This window comes from Pelodiscus sinensis, chromosome 15, assembly GCF_049634645.1.
Source record: "Pelodiscus sinensis isolate JC-2024 chromosome 15, ASM4963464v1, whole genome shotgun sequence".
Taxonomy (NCBI): Eukaryota; Metazoa; Chordata; order Testudines; family Trionychidae; genus Pelodiscus; species Pelodiscus sinensis.
In genome coordinates, this window is record NC_134725.1 from 8214435 (window position 1) to 8241173 (window position 26739).

Here is a 26739-nt window from a genome sequence, read left to right on the forward strand (position 1 = left end):
GCTTTTTACCTTCCTCTGCAGCACGGGACAGAGTTTAAAATACTGTAAGTGGTGAATTCTCTGGAACTTAAAGTCTTTAACGCATGATTTGAAAGCTTCAGTAACTCAGCCAGAGGTTCCTCATCTATTGCTGGAGGGTGTGTGTGTGAGTGAAGGTCTCTGACCTCCTGCATGGTGCAGGACAGACTAGATGCTCCAGATGAGATCTGCTAGCATTAGAGTCTATGAGTTCTTGATGCTGGAATTACAGTCCTGGACCTGTTGTGCTCCAATATAGACAGTTATCAGCCCCCTCAGGGGCACAAAGACCAGTGCATCAGGCCACACATTAGCAGGGAGGGGTGTGAGCCCCCTCCACCTTGAAAATTAGAAACAGGCAAGGAAGCCTGGCCAGAGAGGAACTTGGGTCCCTTCCAAATGCTAGGCGTCATTCCCAAAGTACTATGGTCCCTGCAGCCACAAATGTTGTAAGTTAGTACCAACTTTTTCTTTATCATTTACAGGGAATTCTGTTTCCAAATACAATGGGGCTTTCAGCTTCCTGGGGCTGCTCTGCCTCTAATCCACACAAGCCCCAGGCTCCATGGCTGGCACTCCCAGACTCCCTTTGTGTAGCTGTGGCATAGCCATCACATTGGAAGGAGTCGAGTGAAGAACAGACTAGAACTGGGTTTGATGCAGCATCTTCCCAGGTATCCAAAATGCTTTACATTGGCACAGCCTCCCAGAGCACAGAGACCCTGGCAGGCAGAGCTCTCACCTCGCTGGGCCCTGTGCATAACTGTTGGGCAGGTGGTGCTGGTCATTCCCAAAGTAGCCTCCAAGAAAGGCTCCCAGTTGGCAGCACCTGTCTCGAGTGCTACAGTGCCAGCTGAGCAAATGGATAGTGAGTTGTGCTGGGAAATGAGGACAGAGAGGTACCTATAGCTCAGATCAGTGATGAACCTAAAACCTGAAATCCCACCTCATTCCAGGGAAGGTGCAATGCCCAGCACAGAGCAATGATGTGAGACTCCTTTACCTTCAGCTGGTGCTGGGCTTGAAGCTGCCCCCGGAACTGCTTCATGCCAGCCGTGTACCTCAAGATCTGGGTCACACCCTCTCTCAACAGGGCTGCACGGTAAACCCCTACCGCTTTTTCAATGCGGCCTTTCTTCCGCTGCTGCTCCCGGACAAACCCCAGCCAGGCATCAAACACCTGCAGTAAAGAGAATGAACCGCAAGCTGCAAGAGTAATGCTGCAAGAGTTATTACCTGTGCACCAAAAACTCCCCCTGCAGATCCCAAGTCCCTCCACAGGACAGTAACAACCAGAGAGGCTAATCTCTGTCCTAAAGGGGCAGGAGATGGGGTGAGGAAACGAGCCAGAATTAGACAGAGGAGGGAGATTTTTATCTGAGGAGGAGAACCATGGGCCAAAAAGATACCCAATACCTCAGAGCAGCACAGGAAACACTGAAGATGAAACTGAGAGGAAATGGTCCCTGACCTGCCTGCCCCATGGAGCTGACTTCACATGCACATGCAGTGCAGACCCCAAAGTGTACCATACGCACTCCTTACCTTTCCCTGTAGTGAGAGTGACCAGTGCCACAGCGCCCGCACTGTCTCCTGCCGTTCCCATTGCTTCTGCAACAGCTGTTAGTAGAAGTCACACAGCACCTGGTTAGGGATTTATGTGCTAGACCCCACAGATTTCAGAAGATGAAGCAATGTGATTTACAGAGATGGAGATAGCAGTGGGAGAATGCATCCCTTCCCTGTGCTTTCAGCTGCTTCCTAAGGGCCACACACATTGCACATAGGCTCAAGGACCCTGCCTATAGAGAGGCTGAAATACATTAACCTTTCTGTTTTGAAAGCAAAAAGGATTAACTCTTTAGCCTGCTGTGCTGCCACTCACCACCCATGGGAAATTTCCACTAGCAATAAGAAAGATTTGCTGAATACCATTAACTGGGGGTGGCTTTTTCTTGGAACACTGCCCACCCTTGCACACTGTAGCCCGACAGACCCACACAGGTAAGTAATGCAGACTTCCCTGAAATCCATCCCTCTTCTTTAGGCTGAGGAGGTTACCTAAGGCCATTGGAAACCCTCCCCCCCCATGCTAATGAAGTCACCAGCCCAGAAGATATTTGGACACACGCTTGCGTACTCCCCCCATCCCTTTGGATTTTGGTGCAGCTGATGGAGTCTGAAGGAGGAAGCAGGACAGGGCCAGGAGGTGGCTCAATGTCGGTCTCTGTGGCATAGTTCCTCACCTGTCTCTTCCAGCAGGAAAAGCAAGCAGAGCAGAGTCTCCAAGCCATCAGCTGGTCTCCCCGTCTCTGCAGGAGCTGTCAGGGAATCAGCACAGTAAGTCATACTGACAGGCACATGTCCCATATCCAAGCCAGCTGGCAGGAAAGCCAAACAGAGAACCACCCATAATCACCTTCCATTAGCATTAGTGACAGCCAGACATCATCAGTAAGACAGCGTTCAACAGTCCATTCTTCACCAAACTGCCAGAGCCCAGCATGGATTTCCCTTACCAAAAGCCAATATGGGTCTCTCTCAGCTCTTCCCAATCTTACTCTACCAAGTGAGAATGCTCTGCACCCCCTTCTCCCAAGGGCTTTATGCTGAGACAGGTGATGTGCAAAGATGCTAACTCCTCCACAATGCACAAGGCTCGCACAATCCTCTCTAGCTTAGACTGTTGAAATGAGCAGTCTGTAAAACTGTCCCTCTAGATCAGTGTTTCCCAGTTTTATTTGGCCATGGAACCCTTTTCAGCTTTTCAGAATGTCAAGGAACCTCTAGGTTTGTCAAGAAAGAAAGGGGGGGGGGGAGAAGGGGGATCCCACCAGTGCGTGAAAATCACGTTCCTTCCCCAAAACCCCACCCCTTCCTTGAGGCCCCATCCTCTGTTCCCCTCCTCTCCATCACTTGCTATCCCCAGCCCTTATACACTCTCACTGGGTTGAGACAGGAAGCGCGGGCTCTGGGGTGGGAATGAGGGATTTAGGTGTGGGAAGGGGTGAGAGGTGCTAGCTCTGGGAGGGAATTTGTATGCAGGAGGAGGTGGAAAAGGGGATGCTGGCTTGGAGAGGGGGCTCCAGGCTGAGGAGTGTTGGGTTCAGGTGGAAGGTTGGGGTGCTGAGCAAGCCACAGGCTTGGGGATGTGAGGGTGCAAGAGTTTGGGTTGGATATGTGAGGGGCTCAGGGGAAGGAGGTTGTGAGTATGGCGGGCTCAGGACACAGATTTGTGGATGGTGCAGAAGTGTTGTAGCAGACTGAGGATGTGGGGATGCAGGAGTTTGGGGATGTAAGAGGCTCAGGACAGGGGTTCCATTGTATGATAGGCTCAGATTTGGGGTCAGGTGGTGCAGAAGTGTTAGGATGCTGCAGTGAAATGGGGGTTTGGCCCCAATTGGGGGCTTGTTGGCCTGGCTTCATTTTGAAATAAAATATGTCACACTCAAAAGGTTTTAGCATTGTCTTTATTTATGAGAGGGGCGGGGAACCTGTTCTAAGTCAGGAGTCAGTGACCCACAGAAAAGTCAGTTGGGGCCACACAAGTGAGATACAAAAAAAAACCCTCCAAAACCCCCAAGCCTCACTAATGCGGTCCCAACTGTGCTGGTGGGGGCAGGGGACAAGGTGCTAGATGGTGCTGAGAGAGGGTGCTGCTGGGGTTGGTGGCAGGATGCTGGCACAGGTGGCTGGGTGCTGGAGTCAGGTACATGGTCCTGCTGGGCACTGGGGTGGATGGCAGGGTGCTGGGGCTAGGGCCAGGGCCATGGTGCTGCTGAGTGCTAGGGTGGATAGCAGGGGGCTGGGGACAGGGTGCTGGGGACAGTGTTGGTTGGGCAGGGGGAGGGGAGGAGATTTGGGCAGGGGACAGGGGCAGCTGGGACCAGTATCTGGCAATTCTGCAACACCTCTGGGTTCTGGGAAGTGTGTAACTGCACTTCCCCACCTCAAACAGCTAGCATGAGCACTGCCTGAACATCAGGGGCTGTTGCACCCCAGGAACTTACTTCCACGATGCCTTCCTGTGCCAGGGGGGGGGGGGGAGGGAGAAGAGAAGGGTGCAGGGAGTCCTAGGGCAGAGCGCGCTGCCTGCACAGTTGGAGCTGCGGAGCCCTGGATCTCCTGACCTCTCGCTCCCCCACCATGCAGAAAGGCCACAGAACTAAGTTGCCAGATGCCACAGCCCCAGCCGTTCAGGTAGCACGCACTGGCTCCCTCCCCGCTGTGGGTCACGTGGGATCACCCCTGTCCGACACCCCCCCTACTATGCTGGCCGGGAGCAACTGTTCCCCTCTGTCCTCGCCTCGCTACGCCTCTGTTGCCAGAGAGGAATGGGAAACAAGCATGCTGTTTCTGTAAGAAGCTGGTTAGCCAGCGCTCTCTCTTTCAGAGGGGGGCAGGGAGTGCCGGCTCCTCGCGCAACCCCAACTTTTGCTTTGCAGAACCCCAGGGTTCCACAGAACACCAGTTGGGAAACACTGATCTAGAGGGACAGCTACTGCTGAGAGGGCTTTCTCCCTCAGACTAGAGCTTCCATGTCCATGATCCCTGCTCCTCCTTACCATCTTCCCTATGCACCGCCTATGAAACTGCTTCCATTTTGCCAGGCACTCTTGCAGCAGTTGCCTCTGGTGGTGTTGAGCTGCAGTGTTGAGCTGGACTCTCAGCACTAAAGACCTTGTGGTGAATTCCTTCCAGTGAAGAAATATAGCCCGTAAGCGCACTGTGAAGAGAAGACACATGAACCAAGGAACTGAAAAGATACCCATTTCTATCTCAGTCAAGAGCATCCAAGCCACCAGCTCTTCAGTTTCCAGGTTTGTAGGCCCTGAGAAATATTGTTAAACAACAGTATTTCACCTGGAAGGAAGGGTGCTCTTGCAGCGAAAGCACAGGATAGGGTGTCAAAAGACCTGCAATGTCTTTTCAGCTCTGCCAACAATTTCAGTTATAACCTCAGACAAGCAACTTGACTGTTCTGTGCCTCAGTTTCCTCACTTGGAAAAAGGGGATAATATCACCTCACCCCTATAGGGGGAGCTATGACGTTAAGACACAAATGTATTAACTGTTTTGTAAGTCTTGGATGGGTATTAGTTACTTTTAACCAAGATTTTCCTGAACCTCTTGATATTTGTTTGGCCCTCATCACTGCTATTTAAGCCTCATAACAATTAATGGATTTTATCCTAACAAAATCCTTGCAAGCAGCAAGCGTTAGCCCTACTTTATAAATGAGGTACTGAGGGTACCATTTAATGACTGGCAGATTGTATTGCCCTATGCAGTAGTCCATCCCTCCTATCGTAGGAAGGATCTTGTAATTTGTAGTATGTTAGTCAATCCAAGACACCCATTATATTGCAAAAAATCCTGTAGAACAAAATCACTAACACACCATCCTCATCTCATCTATGAAGACCAAATGCAACTTCTCGCATTCACACAGTAACAAATTCGTGTCAGAATTCACGCAATGAAGCTAGCCACAGCTCTAACACAGTGACTAGCTCCTTTGGAGAGCACTTTACATTCTTCAGTCCCCAGGCTCACCCATATCCAAACACTTCCTGGCCTCCCTCAGAGCTGCTGCCTCCTGCTGACGGCAGTACACCCGCACACAGGTAGTGTCCCTCCACTGGAGAAGCACCTAGGGAGTTAGAGCAGAGAGACAGGATATAAACGGATACCTCAGTACTCTTTGGAGATTAGAGTGGAAGTCAAGTGCCCCACATCTTCACTACCACAAACACACCCTCTCACCCCATCACAGTCAACTGCTGCAGGTGTGGGAAAATCCTCCACTAATGGGAATTCCATACCCCACAGCAGAGTTCCCACAAGCAGCCATTCAACTGTGGGTCCAATTTGCATTTCTTGAAGGGGTCTTCCTCCCACAGCCAAAGCCGATATGCTATTCCCTTCTGAGAAATGGAATTGAATGTTGACTCCTCCACAGCCAGTGCCCCAGAGGCCCTGCTGAGATAGGCAGATACTCAGTGCAGGCTGTTCCTGAAGTTCTGCATCGTTCTTTGTAATGGCTGCAATGTACTACTGCTTGGACTAATTCTATTTCCTGGCTAAACACATACCCTATGTCCCCTCATCACATCCCACCTTCAAGAGAGTTGATCTCCTGTAGTGCTGTTCTGCCTGCACAGCTTTCTTTGCTTCACCCACAAGGGCAACAGTATTTTCTCTCCAGGTATTCAGCATCTGTCTAAGGACGAAGTGGGAAACAGAAACCTAGGGATCAAGAGTGATTTCACCACATACTTTTCCCCACTTCTTGGAAGCTGGCTTGGCCTTTGGCACCTTTCTATTCATGACAAGAACCCAAAAAATTGCAGTATCCACACATCCACCTTTGTTTCTAGCGTTTTAAACAAAGCCAAGCACCTGACAGCATGCCTCCAAGTGCAGTCAGGCACTTAAACAATTGCAAAATACAGCTCTCAGCTGGCACAAAAACCTAAAGTGACTGCAGTTAATGCAGGATGATCAATGCCCTTCCTGGTCCTGCCAGATTTAAGAAACAAGACAAAGTGCATCTGCTCCTCGAGCACTGAGACTAAGACCGTAGCAGAGTCCATTCACTGCAAGGGCAAGAGGTCGTTCGCTAACAATATGTTTATCAGGGACTGAACCTACATTTGTTCTGAGTTACGGCTCCAGCAGGTACCACAAAACCAGTTCTGCCACATGGAGAAGGCTTTGAAACAGAACAAAAGATGCTTTAGGAGAGTGGTTTATAACATAACAGGCACAGCCCCCCAGGGATTTCTTGATGCCAACTGGCACAGAGGGCTCTGCAGGGTTATGTGCACAATAGCTCACCAAAGCAGTGGCATGTGATGTCTCTACAGAGGACCAATAGCGCTCTGGTCATCGTCACTGCAAAATGTATGCAGAGACCACATTTGAGGTTGGAAGAGACCTTAGGAGATCTAGTTCAACCTCCTGCTCAAAGCAGGACCATCCCCAACTAAAGCAGAGTTACTTATCTAGTGAAAATTAGGTTCTTAAGATCTTGGAAGGCAAGTCACCAGGTGACATACTCTGAGATGTTCCTTAGTGGCAGGAGACAGCATACACTTATATCTGTCTGGTCATTTGTGTACCATATATCTGATGCTCCATGCCTACCTGCATACTGAGCCACAGGCAAAAGGAGAGAGACTGAAATCTACAAGAACAGAAATCTAACGATGAAAAACAATACAGGGAGGAGGGTGCCTTGTTTATGAATAAAGACAAAAGATGGGACTGGTTTGTGTCTGGGAATGGACAGGGATACAGCTGGTCCTTTCCTAGGAGATAAGCTAACAGCATGTGTCATGAGTGGAGGGTCTCAGCCAACCTGGCTGTAAGGCACTCAAGGATGAGCATTATTCTACAAGATGAGAGAACATCTGGTTAATTAAGTCTAAGCTCTAAAATATATCACAATTTTACTTCATACGTAATCATTTGTTTCCAGTACTTCTAATTACTATTATTTCAGTCCCTATGCTTCGTGAAATAACTTACACTTGATTTTACTATGCACGTATATAAATGCTAGTGTCAAGAGGAGCAGTGATTAGAGGTGAAACTGATAAACAGAGGTGTACTGTTTTGTTGGAAGCACCAATCTGAATACTGTGAGTATCCAATGCAACAGGAGCTGGATACACCAGGGAGACACTTGGGTCTGGTCTACACTAGACCAGGCAGGTCAGCTTAAGGTACGCCATCCAGCTATGCAAAATGCATAGTTGGATTCAGCTTAAGCAGATTCATAGTTGGATTCAGCTTAAGCAGAACTACTGCAGCCTCTACACTGTGGGAGGCTGAGAGCACACACGCCCATCTGCTTCCCTTACTCCTCACAGAATGAGGAGCACAGGATGCCAGCGAGGGCTGCCCTCGGCATATGATGGGGGGGGGAAGGTGTCTACACTAGACTTACTGAATCAAACACTAGATGATAGTCCTCCAGAGGGGCAATCTTCTCCAGAGTGTAGAGGTGCCCTTGGAGGCCTCAAGGACTGGAGAGAGACGTGGGCTGGTGGGGCTTAGAAAGGAGTGCTTGTCCATGGAGCTAACCTTTGGGAAGCACAGAAAAGGCTTCCAGATACTAAAGGCAGGTAGTAGCAAGGGGACTCACAACCCTGCGTATCCACAAGAAGGTCGTGGCCAGCATCAAGTCCAATGAGGATGTTACCATCCCTTCAGTTCGGCTGAGATGCAGACAGACAGTGAATCAGGGCGAGTTAGTTCCCAGTGTCATACACTCAGGGAATGTGCCAGTCAAGGAGGCCTCGGCCATGCTGACTGCACTGCAGCTGCTTTTTCCTAGAGCTGCACAGGGATGGGCAGGCTTACCGCAACAGCGCCCTCCTATGCGCGTCTTCCTTTTCAGCGCCCTGGCGCAGAACGCTCTGTATGTTTTGCTGGTAACTCTGCAAGAGAAGCAGTGCTGAAGTGAGACTCGGCACAGCTATTAGATAACCGTAGGAGAGGAGTTTTCTGGGGAACTCTCCAGAGCTGCTATTCAGGAGCAGATGCAAAAGCTGCCACCAGAGTTCAGCATTTCTCTTGTGGCTCACAACAGCAGCAATGATACACTAGTAACATGAGGTTTGTCACTGGCAGCTACCTACAGATCACATATACGCAGCTACACAAGCCAGGAGAGATCTCGGACCTGAGTACTATAGGAACACAGTGCTTCACCAAAGGAGCCTCTCCAGTAGTGACAGCAGCAGTAGGCCTCACTCACTATGTGGGCCCTAAAGCACTTAAGCAGATCTGACAATCCAGCCTCTGGGTAGAGGGTATAAACAACAGCCATGAAACAAACATAATCCTCCTACCTTCCAGGCAGCTAGGACTCTGCCCAGTAGTGAGTGCTGATAATGAATGTCTGCTTGCACCAATGTCTTCCACTTCTTAGACCGATGTTCCACATACTACAAGCAAAAAAGAAAAAAAAATCAGAGTGTGTGTAGGGGAAGGGGGGGGGGGGGGAGGGAGGAGAAAGACAAGACAAGTCACTCCCTAAGATTCCCAACCTCCAAGGAAGCATCACTTCCATAGAGCAGTGTGTCTTGCATGAACTGGGTACCAAATCAGGCTGCTGCCTCAATTTCCCCCTTCAGGTTCACAAACTGCCACCAAGCCTCTTGTCCAAGTTAAACACCACCCCTCCTTTTTGGGGGGCTCGTCTATTAAAACAATTCCAATGTCATCGGAACCTGGAACCACTCTGTCCCCTACTCAACAGTTTCTTCAGCTGCTCATTCCAAAACCCAGCTTCTGCTGCTATTTCCAGAAGTGTCCTCTCAAGACTGTGCCCACTACAGCTTCTGCCCCCTCTTTACTCTACAGGTCATTTCAGCCAGACATTTCCCTCTGGCCAATATGGAGAATCCTCCCCTTGCTCCATTTTCTCACTGTTCCTCTATAGATCTGCTGAGAGCACTTCCCCAATGGTCTCTCTTCCAGTTACCCTTGTATTTGGGATTCAAGCCTCAATTCACTCTCAGAACTCTGAGCTGAGCCAGGCAGAGCTCTACTCTCTGGAGAAACTTCCCCATGGCCTTTCCTAGCCCCTGATCTTCCTCTCTGTGGTGGAAAAGGATCTCATAGGAGCCACAAGCTGGTATCACATGATGCCAAGTCTTGTCACCCAAGCACCAAAGTACAACTAAATCTATTATGTGGGATCTGGTGACATAGCATACGTAGGGCAGAACTCCAATTCCAGCCCTCCTTCCATGATGAGCAAATACGTCTTCCAAGAGTAACAAGGGAACTGCACAGTATTCAGATACCAGAATTTCTTTACTAATCTAAGGATAATTTAGGGAAAAGAGACCAGCAATCAGATTGTTCAAAAGAAGGGATGTGCAGTGCTGACTGTTCCCCCTTGCATAAGGAAATCAGAGATTTCTTCATGGCTTGCTTTGGTACCAGAGATTATGGTAGTTCTAATGGGAAAGTTAAGACAACAGAAATGCAATCCTGCCTATGACCCCCCCCGCAAAACAGGTATATAGTCCTGCTCCTCCAACCACTCGATCAGCAAAATCTTTATCTCCTAGGAAAAGGCAATAATCCCTCAGGCTGATATTCCGAATAGCATCTGACCCTCCTTGTGAAATACCAGCCCCAAGCGAGGCTGAAATTTTCTCGCGGTCTCAGTTAGCTGCTTCATATAAAGTGGCAGGATAAGATAAAATAGTAGGATAATCTAAATGAACCCACCAGTCATTTCCCTCAGCACTGGCCTGGTTCCCCTGACTTTCTTGCTTTGCATAGAGCAACATGTTGCAATGTGTGTACCAAGGAATGCCACTCCAAACCCAGCAATTCTGTTGGCACCAAAAGCTTTGGTGGCACTACCTGACTGCCAGTGATGGATGTTAAATGAATACGCAATCAGTCCAGGTGGCACTTGATTTGCAAGGAGACTATGAGCTTTTAGGATTTGCCATGATGATGGCGGCGCCCCTACTCAGTGTACCTGGAGCATGCTGGGTTGCTATTTCCCAGCCAGCAGCGTGCATGGTCTAGAATGGATGTAGGAGCATGGGAGCACTCTGCTCCTATACAGGGAACACCAGGCTCCCCTTGAAGGAACAGTCTTTACTGGGGACAGATTGGTTAAAACTTTTTTTTTGCTACTATCCAATTCGCAAGAGATGTTACAAATTGAAGGAGGTCTGTTCTGGAACCGGTCCGGTTCAATATCTTCATCAACAATTTAAATGAGAGCATAGAGAGTATGCTTATTATGTTTGCATATGATACCAAGCTGGGAGGAGTGGCAAGTGCTTTGGAGGATAGGCTCATAATTCAAAATGATCTGGATGAACTGGAGAAATGGTCTGCGGGAAACAGGATGAAGTTTAATAAGGACAAATGAAAAGTGCTTCACTTAGGAAGGAACAATCCACTTCACACATACAGAATGGGAAGTGATGGTCTAGAAAGGAGTCCTGCAGAAAGGGATCTAGGGGTCATAGTGGACCTCAAGCTAAATATGAGCCAGCAGTGTGACGCTGTTGCAAAAAAACAAACCAAAAAACCACACCACACACAATCCTGGGATGCATGAACAGGAGTGTTGCCAGCAAGATACGAGAAGTCATTCTTCCACTCTCCTCTGCGCTGATTAGGCCTCAACCGGAGTATGTGTCCAGTTCTGGGCAACACATTTCAAGAAAGATTTGGAGAAGTTCCAGAGAAGGGCAACAAGAACGATTATAAGTCTAGAAAACATGAGCTATAAGGGAAGACTGAAAGAACTGGGCTTGTTTACTTTGGAAAGGAGAAGACTGAGAGGGGGACGTGATCGTAGTTTTCAGGTATCTAAAAGGGTGTCACAGGGAGGAGGGGAAAAATTATTCTCCTTAGCCTCAGATGATAGGACAAGAAGCAATGGGCTTAAATTGCAGCAAAGGGGGGGTTAGGCTGCACATCGGGAAAAACTTCCTACCTGTCAGGGTGGTTAAGCAGTGGAATAAATTGTGTGGGGAGGTTGTGGAATCTCCATCACTGGAGATATTTATTGAAGAGTGGGTTACACAGACATCTGTCAGGGATGATCTAGATCAGTGGTTCCCAAACTTTTCGGCATCTTGCCCCCTTTTTGATTTTTGAGAAACCCTCACGCCCCAGCCCAGCCCCAATAGCAGCAAAACTTGTTGAGCAAAACTTAGGGGGCGGATTGACGGAGGGGGATGGGTCACCCCGTGCCCCCCCTGGAATTTCTTCATGTCCCCCCCAGGGGGGGGCACACCCCCCAGTTTGGGAACCCATGATCTAGATGGTGCATAGTCCTGCCATGAGAGCAGGGGACTGGACTCAACCTCTCAAAGTCCCTTCCAATACTATGATTCTAAGGTTGCCAGCAGGTTCTGTGAACTGGGAATAATGTTTCATGCAGGTGCCAATTATGGAGCTAAAGACTGGTACAAAACTTAACTGTCTTATTTCCAAAAAGGGTTATTTAATGGAAACCTTCCTGAGAACAGAAACAACTATGTGGTATTTCCCAGCAGTTCCCCTCAGGGTCCAGAGTACGCAAGTGATGCTCCGAGAAGCACAGAGAGTGTAATGGTGGGGGAAGCACGCACGCACACAAACTGTCCCAGAACCACTGACTGGATAACCCCTCCACTGAGCCGCAGTCCTGCCATCCCACCCCAGATAACATTCTGTGATCAGGAGAGCCGTGTCGGACAAAGAACTCCCTCTCACCTCCTCACAGTAATCCTATGCCTCCCTTATTGCAGTGTTTTACCCCTCTTTGAAAGGAACAGTGTCTGGTTAGGACAGCCCAAGGTTAACCAGTATGATGAGTATACAGTGTTTTAGTTAAGCAGCTACATGATAAGCACAAGTAATCTATATGTAGAGAGTTCTGCATCCTCCTCTGTTATCTGCTCAGATTCTTACCTTTCTCCACTTGCTCCAAGACCACTGCAGGCGCTTTGAATAATGAAACCTTGCAGCCTTCATCTCTTTGGCCCTCCTAAAGGAAAAAAGAGACTAGACAGTTCTCTTACTGATCTAGGCATATTGTGCTTCTCTAGCATGAGGCCTGACTCCACATTTGCAATTATGCTGGGAAAGTAATATTAAATATGTAAACACTAGCACATTTACATGGGGTTGCTTGAGTCCTTAATTTTTTTTAAATAAAAGGAAAATGTACATGATTTAAATGATTGTATTTTTCAAAAATAGTGTTATTTGTATGACGTTAATTTTTTATTATGGCTTTTGTAAAAAGGGGATTGTTAAAATGTTTCCATTTAATTATTTTTAGTAATTTTTTTAAATGGGAATTCCATCAAGTTTATTTTAATGCATCCCTATAAACTGCTATGTTTATCATCATTTGCTTTGTTTTAACAAAAAGGGGCTGTAGTCAATGTGGTTTACAAAACATTTTCTTCTAATTTACAAATCTTAAGCATTGCTTTAGCTGTGCCAAAACAGAGCACTACTCCAAAACTCTCCATTTTATCTCTTTTCTGTAAGGTTTACTGAGAAGCAATCCTATCACAGGTCCATCCTATTTTTCTGGTTCCTCTTGGTTCAGTCCTTAAAGGTCTTATGGGTACTGTCATATCATAATCCCCCAGGGGACCTCAGAGCAGGACGTTGTGATACATGGTACCTATAAGGAAATTTAAATGTGGGGTGGAGTATGGGGGCTCAAGAGGGGGTTGAGGAGTGTTGGGATGTGGGAGGGCCTCAGGGCAGAGAATGTGGATTTGGGAGATGCAGGAATCAGGGCAGAGGTTGGTGTGTATGGTGGATGCAGGAATCAGGGAGTGAGGAAGGGCTCAGGGCATGGAACTAGGGGATGCAGGAGTCAGGGCTGGAGGAATGATGAGGGGCTCAGGGCAGGGGGCAGGAGGGTAAGAGAGGTCAAGGTTGGGGGTTAGGAGAAGCTACGGGTAGCCACAGGGGAGGTGGGGAGCCTAACCTCTCCCTCAGATTCATACCAGGGCTGTGTGCTCTTCTCTTTCCTGTCCCTGTCCAGGAGCGAGACTAATGCACAGCTCATCTGCCCCCTGTACTCCCCAGCCAGAGTGAGGAATACAGAAAACTGTGCACTCTTCCCTTGCTCCCTGAAGGGGAACAGCCTGAAACGTCCCCGTACAAATGTATGTATGGGCGCTTCAGCCCCGCCCACCCCCCCACCCTCACTAAGGGCACCTAGAGAGTGGGAGGCTTGGGGCTGGGACAGTTCTGAACTTGGGGGGAGGAGGGGGAGAACAAGCCCCCAACCAACCCCTTTCATCTGCTTGGAGATTCTGTCTCTTTTCTGTGTGGTTTTATGATAAGCAATCCCATTACAGGCATAGCCCATTGTTCTAGCACAGCCAAGCCCTGACCTTACTAAGTTATAAGAGAAGGCTGCCTACCAAATTCAGTGGACCTAACTCTTATAGTTTAGGACAGGACAGGCAAGATATGGCCTGCAGCCACATCTGCCCTGCCAAAACTTTTGATCTGGCCCTCGACTGCCCCACAGCACAGAGCAATGCTGATCAAAGTGGCTAGCTGCTCCATGTTGCTCTGTGCTATGGGGAATGAGGGGAAGGCTTCAGCATGCAGCCCCAAGCCCCACCAAAATCTCTCAGTTCCTATAGCCGGAAACTGCCTAATGGGAGCTAAGAGATTTTGCTGGGGGTGAGGCCACAGCATAATTTTTCAGCTCCCATTGGCTGGTTTCTGACCAATAAGAGCTGAGAGAGTATGCTGAGGGCAGGAGCAGTTGTGAAGCCTCTCCCACCCTCCCCCATTCCTACAGTGCAGAGAGCCACATGCCCAGCCAGCCAGCGGTCTGGGGCTTCTGGGGGAGGGGGGCCGGAGGGAAGAGGGAGGGAAGGACAGCCTGCCTGAGAGGTATGCACCTCCCAAGCCAGAGCCTGCCTCTAGCACCCCAGCCCCACTCCTTCCCCTCCCTCTCCCCCCCCCCGCATGCTTCCTAAATCCTCCCCCAGGCCAGAATCCTTCTCCTACATCCATACTGCCCACCCCTGGTTTAGGAGAAATTCTTGAACAGACACAGACAGACAAACTCTCTATACTATATACTAGAATTGGGATGTACTAACAGTTTCTAACACACATGAGGAGTCAGTGTTGGTATTAATCAAACTTGTTTGCGAAAGAGACCGATTCGGACATTGAATCAAGATCAGTCTCCCTTTCAAGCTGCCTCTTACTCTGATCTTATCTCCTGAATGTTTTTCTTCCAGAGATGAAAAGTGTTCCACAGCAGTAGGTGGCAGTAATGATCACGGGCAAGAGCCATGCCCTCTTGCTCCTCCAAACAGACCACTGTTCTCCTGCGCCAGGAGCCCCAGAAACGAACTAACACCTGCTGCTCACAGTGGTGAACGGCCTGCAACGGATAGGAGAAAACTGGTGAACTCATGATATAAGTTGTAATAAGCAGCAGGGAAAGCTTCCTCAGAGCAAGTGATGGGCACTAGAAATTGTCTCATATGGGCCCCAACCAAACAAGTGGAATACCAAAGGGTGCACGCCCATCTTGTGTTGCTCATGTTCACAGGAAGTGATCAGGAAACCATTCAATCTACCCCTTGGCAAGGCTGAAAGGGAAGTGCTGCATTTACCACTAGCTCTCTCCTCCGGTTCTCCTGCTGCTCACATGCACTCAGCCACCACGTGTCAAATACCTGTCTCATCAACAATTCCCTGCAAGCAAGAATGAAGAACATCAGTGGAACCAATTAACTCTTTCAGACAGGTCAGGGACTGATGGAATTCAAATTATGACAATGCCAGTCTGTCCAGATTGAAATCATGTGTTATGCGGCTACTTTGATTTTATAGCACCAGGCTAGACTGCTTTAGGACTCACCTATACCTCTTTATCCTATGTTTTTAAAAAAAAGTTAGCTACACACAGAAGTATACCGTCCATTCCAATGCTGCTTGAAATCTCACTTAGACTACTGGATATTGAGAACATTCCTCCTCCTGCTGAATTTGCTACAATTTCTTACTTCCACCCACAGTATTCCACAGATTATTCTAATTTCCAGTCACCTTAACAATGTATCTGAAAGCAAATGATACAATCTAACCCCATGAAACTTCTTCAAAAGCTTTAGACTCAATCCTGCCACCTCAACAGACAGACAAATCATGCCCTGTGATTTGTCATGTTTAGAGACAGGTTCAACAACTTTGTTTTAGTTACAAATTTAGCAAATGCTGTAAAATGGACTTGCAGAAAAGTATCAAGACACAAAACTTACAGGAGAATGAACTTAGCAGAGTTGTCTAAGTACTGGACCAAATGGCCTCCTGTTCTATTCATTCCTTAGCCAGTGCCTCACTACGAAACCTTGAGCAAGTTATTTAATCTGGTTGCCTCAGTTTCTTCTCCTGTAAAATGGAATAATAGACTTGCCTACCTCCCTCACAATAGTATCAGTGGGTGTGTTTGTGAAGTGCTTGAAAATGTAAAGCAGTGATTTCAAAATGTGGGTCTTGAGGGTTGCAGATGATACTAAGTTGGGAGGGGATGCAAGTGCTTTGGAGGATAGGCTCATAATTCAAAATGATCTGGACAAACCGGAGAAATGGTCTGAGGTAAATAGGATGAAATTCAATAAGGACAAATGCAAAGTACTCTGCTTAGCAAGGAACAATTAGTTTCACACATACAGATTGGGAAGTGATTGTACTGCTGAAAGGGATCTAAAGTTATAGAGGACCACAAGTTAAATATGAGGTCAACAGTGTGAAACTGTTGCAAGAAAAGCAAACATGATTCTTGAGTACATTAACAGGAGTGTTGTAAGGAAGATATGAGAAGCAATTCTTCCACTCTAATTAGGTCTCAGCTGTGGTATTCTGGGCACCACATTTCAGGAGAGATGTGGAGAAATTGGAGAAGGTCCAGAGAAGAGCAACAAAAATGACTAACGCTCTAGAAAATGCAACACAAGAGGGAACACTAAAAGAACTGGGTTTGTTCAGTTTGGAAGAGAGTAGACTGAGAAGAGACAAGATAGCAGCTTTCAAATACCTAAAAGGGTGCTACAAGGAGGAGGCAGAAAAATTATTCTCTTTAATGTTTTATGATAGGACAAGAAGCAATGGACTTACACTGCACCAAGGGAGATTTAGGTTGGACATTAAGAAAAACTCACTCACTGTCAGGGTGGTTAAACACTGGAGTAAATTGCCTAGGGAGGTTGTGGAATCACCATCCCTGGAGATATTTAAGAGCAAGTTAGACATCTGTCAGGACTTGGTCCTGCCACGAGGGGAGGAGAATGGGCTCAATGACCTTTTGAGGGCCCTTCCAGTTCTAGTGTTTTATGATTCTGTAGTAAGGTTCAGCCTACTGTTGTGCTGGAGGGTGTTGCCAGCTGTCACAGGGGCAAGCAATCACAGACCTTGTTGAAACTGATGGTCATGCTGCCCACCAGTTTCTCTGCTCATTCAGAGTAAATGGAAGTAGTACATAAGATCTTCAAGGAGCAGGAAACAGAAGATGCCACCTAAGGTCCTGGAGAGTACAGGAAGGTCAAAGCAATAACTCAAAGCAATAACTTATAAATAACCGTCTGCGGGGAAGGAGCAGCACCCCCACTGGGACCCCTGAGGACAGGGGCTGCTTCACAGCAGCGTCCCCTCTCACACCTCCGGCTGCCTCTCAGAGGCAGGGGGGTAGGTGGCACTTCTGCTTTTGAAATGTACAAGCGCCCAGAAGGAGTCCTCCTGGGCTCCTGTACATTTCAAAAGCGAAAGTGCCTTCAATGGGAACAGCCCCAGCCTCCCCTGCCCCCACCCCCACTCATGTGGACAGTTTCCCCCGCACTAGCATCTGCTCCCCACCCCGCTGCCTCTCTCTGATAGGAGGAGGGCGGGCGACTAGTCAAGTCACTACTCGACTATCCACTAAACATTTCCTTATTGGATAGTCCAACTAGTCATTAACATCCCTAACTCTTCTGGAAGCAGAGGCAAAAACCACGTATCAGCTGCTTTGTGCAATAACCAATTTGCCTATAATCAACTCATTCAGCCTCCTGAGCTAGAAAAATAAGGGCTTTGGGCATGCTCTTTATCTTGATCTCCAGCACACCACAATTGCAATCCAACCTAGCCAAAACCAACTCCTCTAGTTGCTTTCAGAAGAGCAGCTGCCCTCAAAACTCAATCTAAGCCTACATGCATCTCTTCTAAAAAGCAAGACATCTTCTAACAGTACCATGGCTCTCCTGTGTCTTGTTTTTAATCTGTGCAGCCTGACTTCTGATGGCAGAAATTTATCAACCTAGGACATAATCATTTCTAGACTATACAAAAAATTGAAGAGCCAGGTGGGAACAGGGACCAGATATGCTGGAAAGAAAGTGTTTTCTTCTTTCTTAAGGAAAAAATGCTTCCCAGGAAGGCAGACACTGTAGAAATCTAGGTCTGGACACTGCCGATCTGTGGAGAAGCTGTGCTTTGTCATGTACTTTCTAATCAGAAAGCTGGAACAACACTTAAGTTTAGTTGCATCTCACTCCAGCCACTCAGCCAGGGCGGAATTCAAGTAAATCACAAGAGTCCACATAAATTCTTTTAAAATCTCTAAAGAGTAATATACTCAGCTTTTCCCCCTATCATTGCAGAAGTGAAAAGATGCTAATGAGAATATAAAATGGTACATTTGTTTAGTGCAACACACTGTACAAACCATTAACCAACCACAACACCCAGTGAAGTAGCCTAGTGATTTCATTATCCCTGTTTCACAGGTAGGGAAACAGAGGTTAGTGGCCTAATTTTCAGAGGTCTCAACTTCTGTTTATTTTAGTGAAAGATGGGAGTGCTAAGCTCCTCTGGAGAAGGAACGTCATTAGTGACTTGTCAAGGCAACAAACAATGCAAGAATTTCTCTGTACAGAAACTGGAACCAGAATAACTACATTGGTTAGAGTTTAATTATTTTAATGCAAGTCTGCAGTTAGATACTTATTTCGCATTTAGAGCGCATTTCACTGCAACCAACATTGACTTTTACTCATTTAAGTTATACATTTGGGACTTGTCTATACACACATGCTGTTCTAGTTTAACAAACTGTGATGGCATTTAGTTATGAGTACAAACTTGCATGGACACAGAACTAGCTTAAACTTGGCTTATACCAATTTAGCTTGCTTATGATAAATACAGCCCTTGGAAAAGGACAGGATCAAACTGAAATGAAGTAAAGCTTTAAACCAATGCAGAGTGCCATGCACACAATTTTATCACAGTAAACAAAGATGTGAATTGTAACCAATGCGATTCCAGGTGCAGTGGTTCTTTACATGCAGACAAGCTCCAAGTCAGTATCAGAGCCAAAATGAAACATCATGGATTCCTGCCTCTGTCCCATCTGAATTCATTAGGTCACATTACCACAAAATTTCAGCCAAATTCTGTTATCCAAAGTAATATAACTGTTTCTGCAAGGGACTCTATGCATTCCAACTTGTGGGATACAATAACCCCTGGTATCAATATCAAAGGGAACAGCATAAGGGAATGCACAAGGCAGCTACTGATGAACAAGAGAACATAAGAACAGCCACAGGGTCAGACTAATGGTCCATCTAGCCCAGTAACCTGTCCTGGGACAGTGGCCAATGCCAGATGCTAGAGAGAGCATGAATAGAAGCAGCAAGTGATTGATCCCTTGTTTGCCCATTTCCAACTTCTGGAAAGGTACCCCATCCCTGCCCATCCTGGCTAATAGCCTTTGATGGGCCTATCATCCATGAATTTATCTAGTTGTTTTTTGAATTTCATCTGCCATTTTGTTGCCGAGTCATCCAGTTTTCACTCTTTTTGTAGTTCTTCACAATCTTCCAGCGAAGTATGTATCATCTGCAAATTTTGCCACCTGTTTACCCCCTTTTCCACTATGGTCACTATTATAAAGCAGTCTGGCTATATTCACCTTTTGGAGCAGATTTGTGCTCTACTTAGGACTAAAATAAAAAATTGCATCTCCTCTTGTGGGTTCCAGGACTAGCTGTAGCAGAAATGTAAGGAATCAAAAAACTTGATCTGTGCATCTGTGTCACTTTATCTGTGATACTTTATCCTGAGGTGACATGTACCCAACTCAATATAAGCATAATTGAAATCCCCCATCATCATTGAGGTTTTTTAAAATTTTAATAGCCTCTCCCATCTCCCTAAGAATTTATTTAACTCATTAACATCATCCTGGTCAGGTGGTCGGAAATATATCCTTCCTGTTAGTCTTATGATTATTATTATTTTATTATTAGAGCATGACAGGTCCCAGTAAGTAATATTATCTTTTTATGAGGTGACCCAAGAGGATTTTACAATAGAATCATAGAATACTAGAACTGCAAGGGACCTCAAAAGATCAAGTCCAGTACCCTGCCCTCATGGCAGGACCAAGCACTGTGTAGATCATCCCTGATGTCTGTCTAACCTGCTCTCAAAACCTTCAGAGATGGAAATTCCACAACTTTCCTAGGCAATTTATTCCAGTGTTTAACCACCCTGACAGGGAGTTGTTCCGGAAGTCCAACCTAAACCTCCCTTGCTGCAATTTAAGTCCATTGCTTCTTGTCCTATCCTCAGAGGCCAAGGAGAACAATTTTTCTCCCTCTTTGTAACCCTCTTTTAAACATTTTTGTCCATTAGTTACACGACACTGGTTGCTGCGGTCCAATGTGCATACTCTTTTTAAAGTCAGTCCAAAAGAACAATCCATTGTACCTATGAAAGCAAGATGCTGTTTCCTTCATCACTCTCCAGCAGTGCTGATGGTTCTTAAACCTCTTCCAAGCTTGGAAGATGACAGGCAAGATCACTCTTCCATAATGAGTGTCAGCTTCGGCATACTGCATCTATACAGCAAATGACAGACTTGGTTTCATTTTAGAATAGTGTTTCCCCTTCCCAATGGAGTACCACAGCAAGTGTTATGGCAGCTAGTTTCTCTAATCCACACCTCTCAGGGAAGGAAGTAGAAAAGCAATTCCACTCAACTAACTCAACAGTTCCAGCTCATTCTGGAGGCTGTGCTGAGAACAAAGTAATATTTCATAACACAGCTTACAATGTTGGCACTACTAGAAACTTGGGGGCAGGCAAATTATGACCCACAGGCCACATTCAGCTTGCTAAGCCACCACATCTGGCATGCAGCTCAGGATAAGCCTCAGCCAGGGTCTCTGCCTGCCCCATCCCTGTGCACAGTGCTCAGAGCAGCCAGTTGTGGGGGGCCATGTGCTTCTGTGAGTACTGCGAGCCTGGGGAGAGGGCAGGGGGGAGGCTTTCATACAGTGCTCCTGTCCCCAGCACAATCTTGCAGCTCCCATTGTTTGGGGAAGTACCCCTTCTCTCCTTCTCCCAGATTCCCAGCATTCAGAGAAGCACATAGTCCCCACATCAGCAGTGTGGGGGCGGGGCAGGGAGCCTGTTTAAGGAACCTGTTAGGCAGCTAGCCAGGAGGCATTTAGATAAGTGTCTCCTGGCCACAGCATGCCTCTGACACCCCACCCCTCTCTGCTCCCTTTTTCACCCCTACTCCACATAATCCAAACCCTCTGTACCACCCAATGTAACCCGAATCCCCTCCCAGACTCTACACCACTTCCTACACCGCTCCTTTAGATTACAACTCCCTCCCAGACCTTGCATCCCAATCTCCTACCGCCAGTCACAATTCAAATCCTTGGACCCCCTCCAGCACCTTTGTCGTAGGTCACAAATCCCTCTCAGACCCTGCACCTCCTCCCTCCCAAACTCCTTCTGCTGGTCGGAATCCTCTTCTGCACCCATACCTCTTCCCAGACCCTGCACCCTTTCCTCTACCTCAGTCCCCTGCCCAGACACAATCTTCTCTTCCATCCAAACACCCTCCCAGACCCACAACTCCTCCTGCATCCCTTACCTCCAACTCCCTTCTGCACTCAACCTCCATCCCAAACCTCATGAGAGAGTGCTGCCCTGACCATCTACCAAATTCTTGGCATAGCCCCCACATCAAAATTACTGCTCATCCCTTAACTAAATAATAATAGTAATAATGATAATAAATTAATAAGGGCTTCCTCCTTTCCAGAAATGCCAGCACCAACATTAACATGCTTTGGTTCCCAGAGAAGGGCTCTGTTTGGGTGATGTACAACTCTTTATAACCAGCTACAGGACATGGGGATTTTATCCTGTGAATTTACTGCACCACGGACATGACAGACACATTCACCCATCCTTTGACCGGTGCAAGTAGCTTTCTTATTTATCCAGCTTTTATAATAATTTGGGTTATATCGTGTGTAATAGCTACTTAAACATGACAGATACCTGCCTATGTCTTCTCCACTTGGCATTCCTTAACCATATCCTGACAGACTTCTGCAGAAGCCTTACCCTGAAATAAAAATATAAAACTCAAGTATTAGCAAACAACCTTCCTCTATATGAAAGAACAGCTTAAGCTACATATAAAACTTAGTGTCTTAAACAATCTGTCTCAATCAAGAAATAATCATGTTACATTAAAATGCTTTATGTATGCCATACAGATTCCTCCCTGCCCACCAAAAGAAAGGCATCAAGAGCAGAAGTTACATATTTATCTAAAACCACAATGTAGGCAGGTACAAGTGCAAGAGTTTCTTCTACTGCTTCATAACTATGCACTCAGACCTGGAGTAAGTACCTTTGGGTTTAAAGAGGAATTTAAAACCTCTATGGCTGTTAACACTTGCCCAAAAAAATGCTCAAGGCTTCTATGATGGTAGAACTTAGGGAGACAGGGTAGATATTTTACCAGCCTGTTTTCTAGCCTTGCTCATGTGGAAGCAGGCTCTTTGCTGGCCAGGCCTCTCGCGCGTATTGCCATCCAAGCAAAAGGTCAACTTCCCCTTGATAAAAACCCTTACACTATGTAACTTAAAGGTCAGCGATGAACAGGAACCAAAACCAGACCTAAAAAGTTCATGTAAAGTTCATGCTGGTTGTGCTGACTATGCCATGCCCGATAAGGCAGGAAAGGAAAAACAGGAAACCATCTCACCCCCTTACCCCTGTCACTTAGCAGACAGGGTCTGCTAGCCTATCACAAAAAGTGCGCAAAAGCTCTCTATAAAACAGCTACCCCTCCTATATCAAATTGAGGAATCCCAAATAAACATTGGATGGCAGAATACGAGCCAGGCCCAAGGACTGATCACCCGAAGGCCACCTCCCGCTCACCAAACCAGAGTTCCTGTAGAGCGTAACGTATACCAACTATGCTGTTGTTGCTGTTGTACTTTGTGTTTTTTCTAAGTGTGAGTATTGCTATCTAAACTTAGTTAAAAGTTTTGTTAAGTAGTATTGTTAAGAGTTTTAGATAAGTAATTAGACTTATGAGTAAGATTAATGTAAACATAACTGTTGATAATCCCTGGTCCCTTATTGACAACTATTGGGACTTAGAAAAAGCTCAGGGAATTTTCATTTATTGTATTGCACTTTGCTTATTGCTCCTACTAATAGTTATTTGGCGGCCACGCATGTAAGAGACTAATAAAGAAAAACTATAACTGGAAGTATTCTAATAAAAGTTTAAAAGATATTTAGTAATAGTTTGCCTGTTTCTGCGCCTTCCTGGGACTAGCCACATTTCCGAACCTTCTACTTTTAACCACAGCTCAGTGCAGGTCTATGCAACCTGGTGGCAAAACTACCTGTGCCATGTCTACACTAGTACTCCAACCTCTCATGGGAGGAGTTTTTTTGTTTTGTTTTTTAAATAAACTAGCCTAGACAATGGTTATGGCTTTGCAACACCAATTTCCCTCCCATGTTTCTCAAATGAAATTTGGTCCAGAACTAGGACACTCTTCATAATGGGTCAGGATGATCTCACATATTGAAGCATTACCAGATTTAAAACTAAAACCAAGAGCTGCTGAGTTTCAGCTCTTTAATTGTATCTGGAAATATATTTCCCTGAAGCACCTGTAGTGGTTTCGAGCTGCTAGCGTCAGGGACTGCTGACGCTCTTCTTCCTCCTGTTCCAGCCGATACTTCCAGCGATTCCAAAAACTCTGCAGCAACTGGAGCAAAACAGCAGAGGAAAGAAAAACATAGGATACAAGAGAAGGAGAATCCAAAAGAATGACAATGTAAATATCCTGCTATTACGGTATTCTGGAGGCAGAGTTATTTAAAGTTTTCTGTGCTGCTCTAGACAACCAATCTAAAAAGCACACGCCTGACAATTCTGTTATCTTCCAGCTGTTCTGAATGTCTTTAAACATCTGAACACAGAATAGTTGCTATATCCAGTGGATGCCACACTGCGTGCTCTGCTGAGCTTATTTTAACCACTTCATGTTTTTTGTCATGGGGTTACAGCCAATTGTTCCCTCTACATATAGGGAGACTAAGTCTTCTTGGCTACACTGAGGTTCACAATGGGACTGCATGACAGACATATGGGCCTAGTTATATGTTGACTGATCCTAGACTTAAACAGGAAATATATTTTGAAACTGCTGGAAGCAAAGGAATAACAAATTGACTGGAGCAATAGTTCTTAACTGCCAGGCTGCAGCAGCTGCCAGAACTGAAGCCAGCTGTCTGTGGCAGCTAAGCTCTAGCAGCCATGGTGGCCGATTTTGCCTGGCGGCAGCACTGAAACTAAAACAGAAGCAGGAGGCTCCTCCCTCTCTTTTCCCACACAGGTAAGATGGCAACCCAACCAGGGTCCACCTCTACCCATAGGGGCATGAGACACGCTTAGGAAGGGAAGGGGTGTGCACCACCAGCGGCTGCTCCACTTGCCCAAATGGCAAGTAATAGCCAAGCTCCCTAGAGAGAGCAGCCTCGCTCTGGGGAGTGCGGGGGTGGGATCAAAGGGGTATTGGGTGAAGCATGACTGGGTCACAAGGCAAGAGGGTATTGGCATGGTCTGTAGCGATCAGAGGTGAAAGGGTCAAAGGACATGAAGTGTAGGGGTGGGAGTGAAAGGGTGTTAGACACTGGGAAGCAAGGGGCTGGACTGGGGCTAGGTGGACAAATAACATTTTATTTGCCTATTTGCATAACGACTATGCAAATAAAGTTTTGCCACTCTGCCAGAAGTTTGTGAATGGGTTTGCCAGTCCATGGTATTAAAAAAGGTTGGGAACCCCTGCACTAGAAAACACTTCTTAGGAACAGGTTTGAGAAGGGGGGAGGTTCAGAAAAAGGTCTCATACACGCAGCCTAAAACAAGACTACACCCACCATTACTTGATGCTGCTGATGAGCCAAATTTCTTCTCATTTGCTGGAGACGAGCATTTATAACATTCTTCCGCAGGGCATTAAATCCAAAGTGCTGTGAAAACAATCAGAAGAATTTGACTTATCTTTCGCTGTGTAGTCTGAATAACCAATCAGGCAAAGGCTGATTACCTTAGTACCAGCTGCTCTTTACATTGAACCCTGCTTTATTGCTACATGATATGGTCAATGGTAATAATGGATACATAACCAAACCTGAGTGCCTCTTTAGTTGGAGAGTTTAGCAGCTAAACTAAACCAACCCCTTCCTACAATTTCTTCGAGTCATCCAGCTCTCCCTTGCTGTGTCACCAATCACTGCCCAGGCTCCTTCGCAAGCCCTTTCTCAAATGATCTCCCGGGATAGGATAGTTTTGCTAACCACACTTAGTACCAATGTGCAGGGTGTACAGACTGCATCATAGCAGCATTTGACTGGATGCAGGAGAGTGCAGCTCACAGTCAGCGTTGTGTGCCATTAGCATGCACCTCACTTCACGTATCCTTGCTTTAAGTGTGTGTCACTTTAGTAATACTAGTATGAAAAAGCGCTACACAGATGGAAACTCGTCTAATCTGGCAACTTTGCACATGGACTACAGCGAACACAATGTCTCTCAAGCCACACAGAGAACTTCAATGGGCTGCATGTGGCCCTCAGGCTGCAGGTTGCCCATCACAGTCTTGTCTCTCTCTGAACTACAAATCCCAGAATGCCTCAATTCTGGACTGAATTGGAAGAATTATATCCTTCCTTAAAGGGCCAGCACTTCCTGTTACATTACTGCTATTATTTCCAAAATATCCCAATGGCTTTAGCTTTGTTTTGTGGATGATCATTCTGCCTCACACTACAGAAAAATACCTGTTCCAACAAGACAAAGCCACCGTGAACACCAGATATGAGGAATTCATTTCTGTTGGGAAGTGCTTTTAAGGATAAAGGGGTGCTTTTAAGGATAAAGAAAATAAAGATTAACTCCTATCCCTTCCCCAGTGAAAGATACTTATAGGATCACACTGGTGGCTGGTATATGATGGCATTATCAATAGAGGGAAGGTTTTCAGTCTTCAAGAGGAAAGTACAGACATGGAGTTTTAGCACAGCAGTGTAAACAAGGACAAAGCCAATTTATCTTGGGGCATTAATTTTCATGCATAGTAGTAAAGGTAAGAAAAAAAGGAGGGAAATGTTATTTAAGAGTGAAAGGGCCAGGGAATGTATGAAGGACCACTTAGTCTAATTTCTTTCCTGATTGGAACAATAACTTGATCTCTTCTGGAGCAGAAAGATATGCCTCAGATTAAATTTCCCCATCAAGATACAAGTGTCAGTCCTCTACCCTATTTAAGGTAAGCACCAATGTGGACACAAGAACAAATCAAATGGCCGTCAACAAATTTAGGCTTGAAATTAGATTAAGTCTTCTAACCATCAGAAGAGAGATGTTCTGGAACAGACTTTCAAGGGAAGCAGTGGGGGCAAAAAGCCTAAATGGCTTCAAGACTGGCTTAGATAAGTTCATAGAGAGCATGGCAAGATGAGACAGTCTGCAATAATATGTAGCCAGTCTGCAAATGCTAGTAGCAAAAAATCTCTAATGCACATTGATGGGCCAGTAGATGGGGAGGTCTCTGAATTACTAGAAAGGATTCTTTCCTAGGTATCTGGCTGGGAGATCATGCTCACAAGATCAATCTGAGCTCCTCCTTCTGACAATTATTTCACAGTCCCAGGAAGGGGCACCGAAACATGAGCCTGCCCAAGCCCCTCCACCTAGGGCAGGGCCAAAGCTCAAGAGCTTCAGGCCCAAGTAGGGGACCTACAACCTGAGCCCCCCCAACCCAGAGTTGAAGCCCTTCTGCTTCAGTCCCACGTGAT

At 46.5% G+C, this 26739-nt stretch overlaps 1 protein-coding gene across 6 annotated transcripts in view; it reads right to left on the minus strand.

Annotated features, from left to right (window-relative positions):
- Positions 1-26739, minus strand: part of SFI1 (SFI1 centrin binding protein) — a 70736-nt gene that overhangs the window by 8003 nt on the left and 35994 nt on the right. For 5 of the 6 annotated variants that reach the window (XR_012895936.1, XM_075898026.1, XM_075898028.1 and 2 more), the window contains 15 exons: positions 24820-24912; positions 23548-23645; positions 21904-21970; positions 20311-20441; positions 15171-15252; positions 14757-14935; positions 12469-12544; positions 8880-8975; positions 8389-8465; positions 6139-6241; positions 5575-5671; positions 4584-4744; positions 2265-2339; positions 1564-1638; positions 1022-1198 (listed from right to left, as the gene is read on the minus strand). Coding sequence is in view for 5 of the 6 variants with exons in the window: in XM_075898026.1 (XP_075754141.1) it covers positions 1022-1198; positions 1564-1638; positions 2265-2339; positions 4584-4744; positions 5575-5671; positions 6139-6241; positions 8389-8465; positions 8880-8975; positions 12469-12544; positions 14757-14935; positions 15171-15252; positions 20311-20441; positions 21904-21970; positions 23548-23645; positions 24820-24912 (1587 nt within the window). In the remaining variant the exon portion in view is untranslated. The remainder of the gene's footprint in view (positions 1-1021; positions 1199-1563; positions 1639-2264; positions 2340-4583; positions 4745-5574; positions 5672-6138; positions 6242-8388; positions 8466-8879; positions 8976-12468; positions 12545-14756; positions 14936-15170; positions 15253-20310; positions 20442-21903; positions 21971-23547; positions 23646-24819; positions 24913-26739) is intronic. The other variant, XM_075898029.1, reaches the window with a different exon arrangement.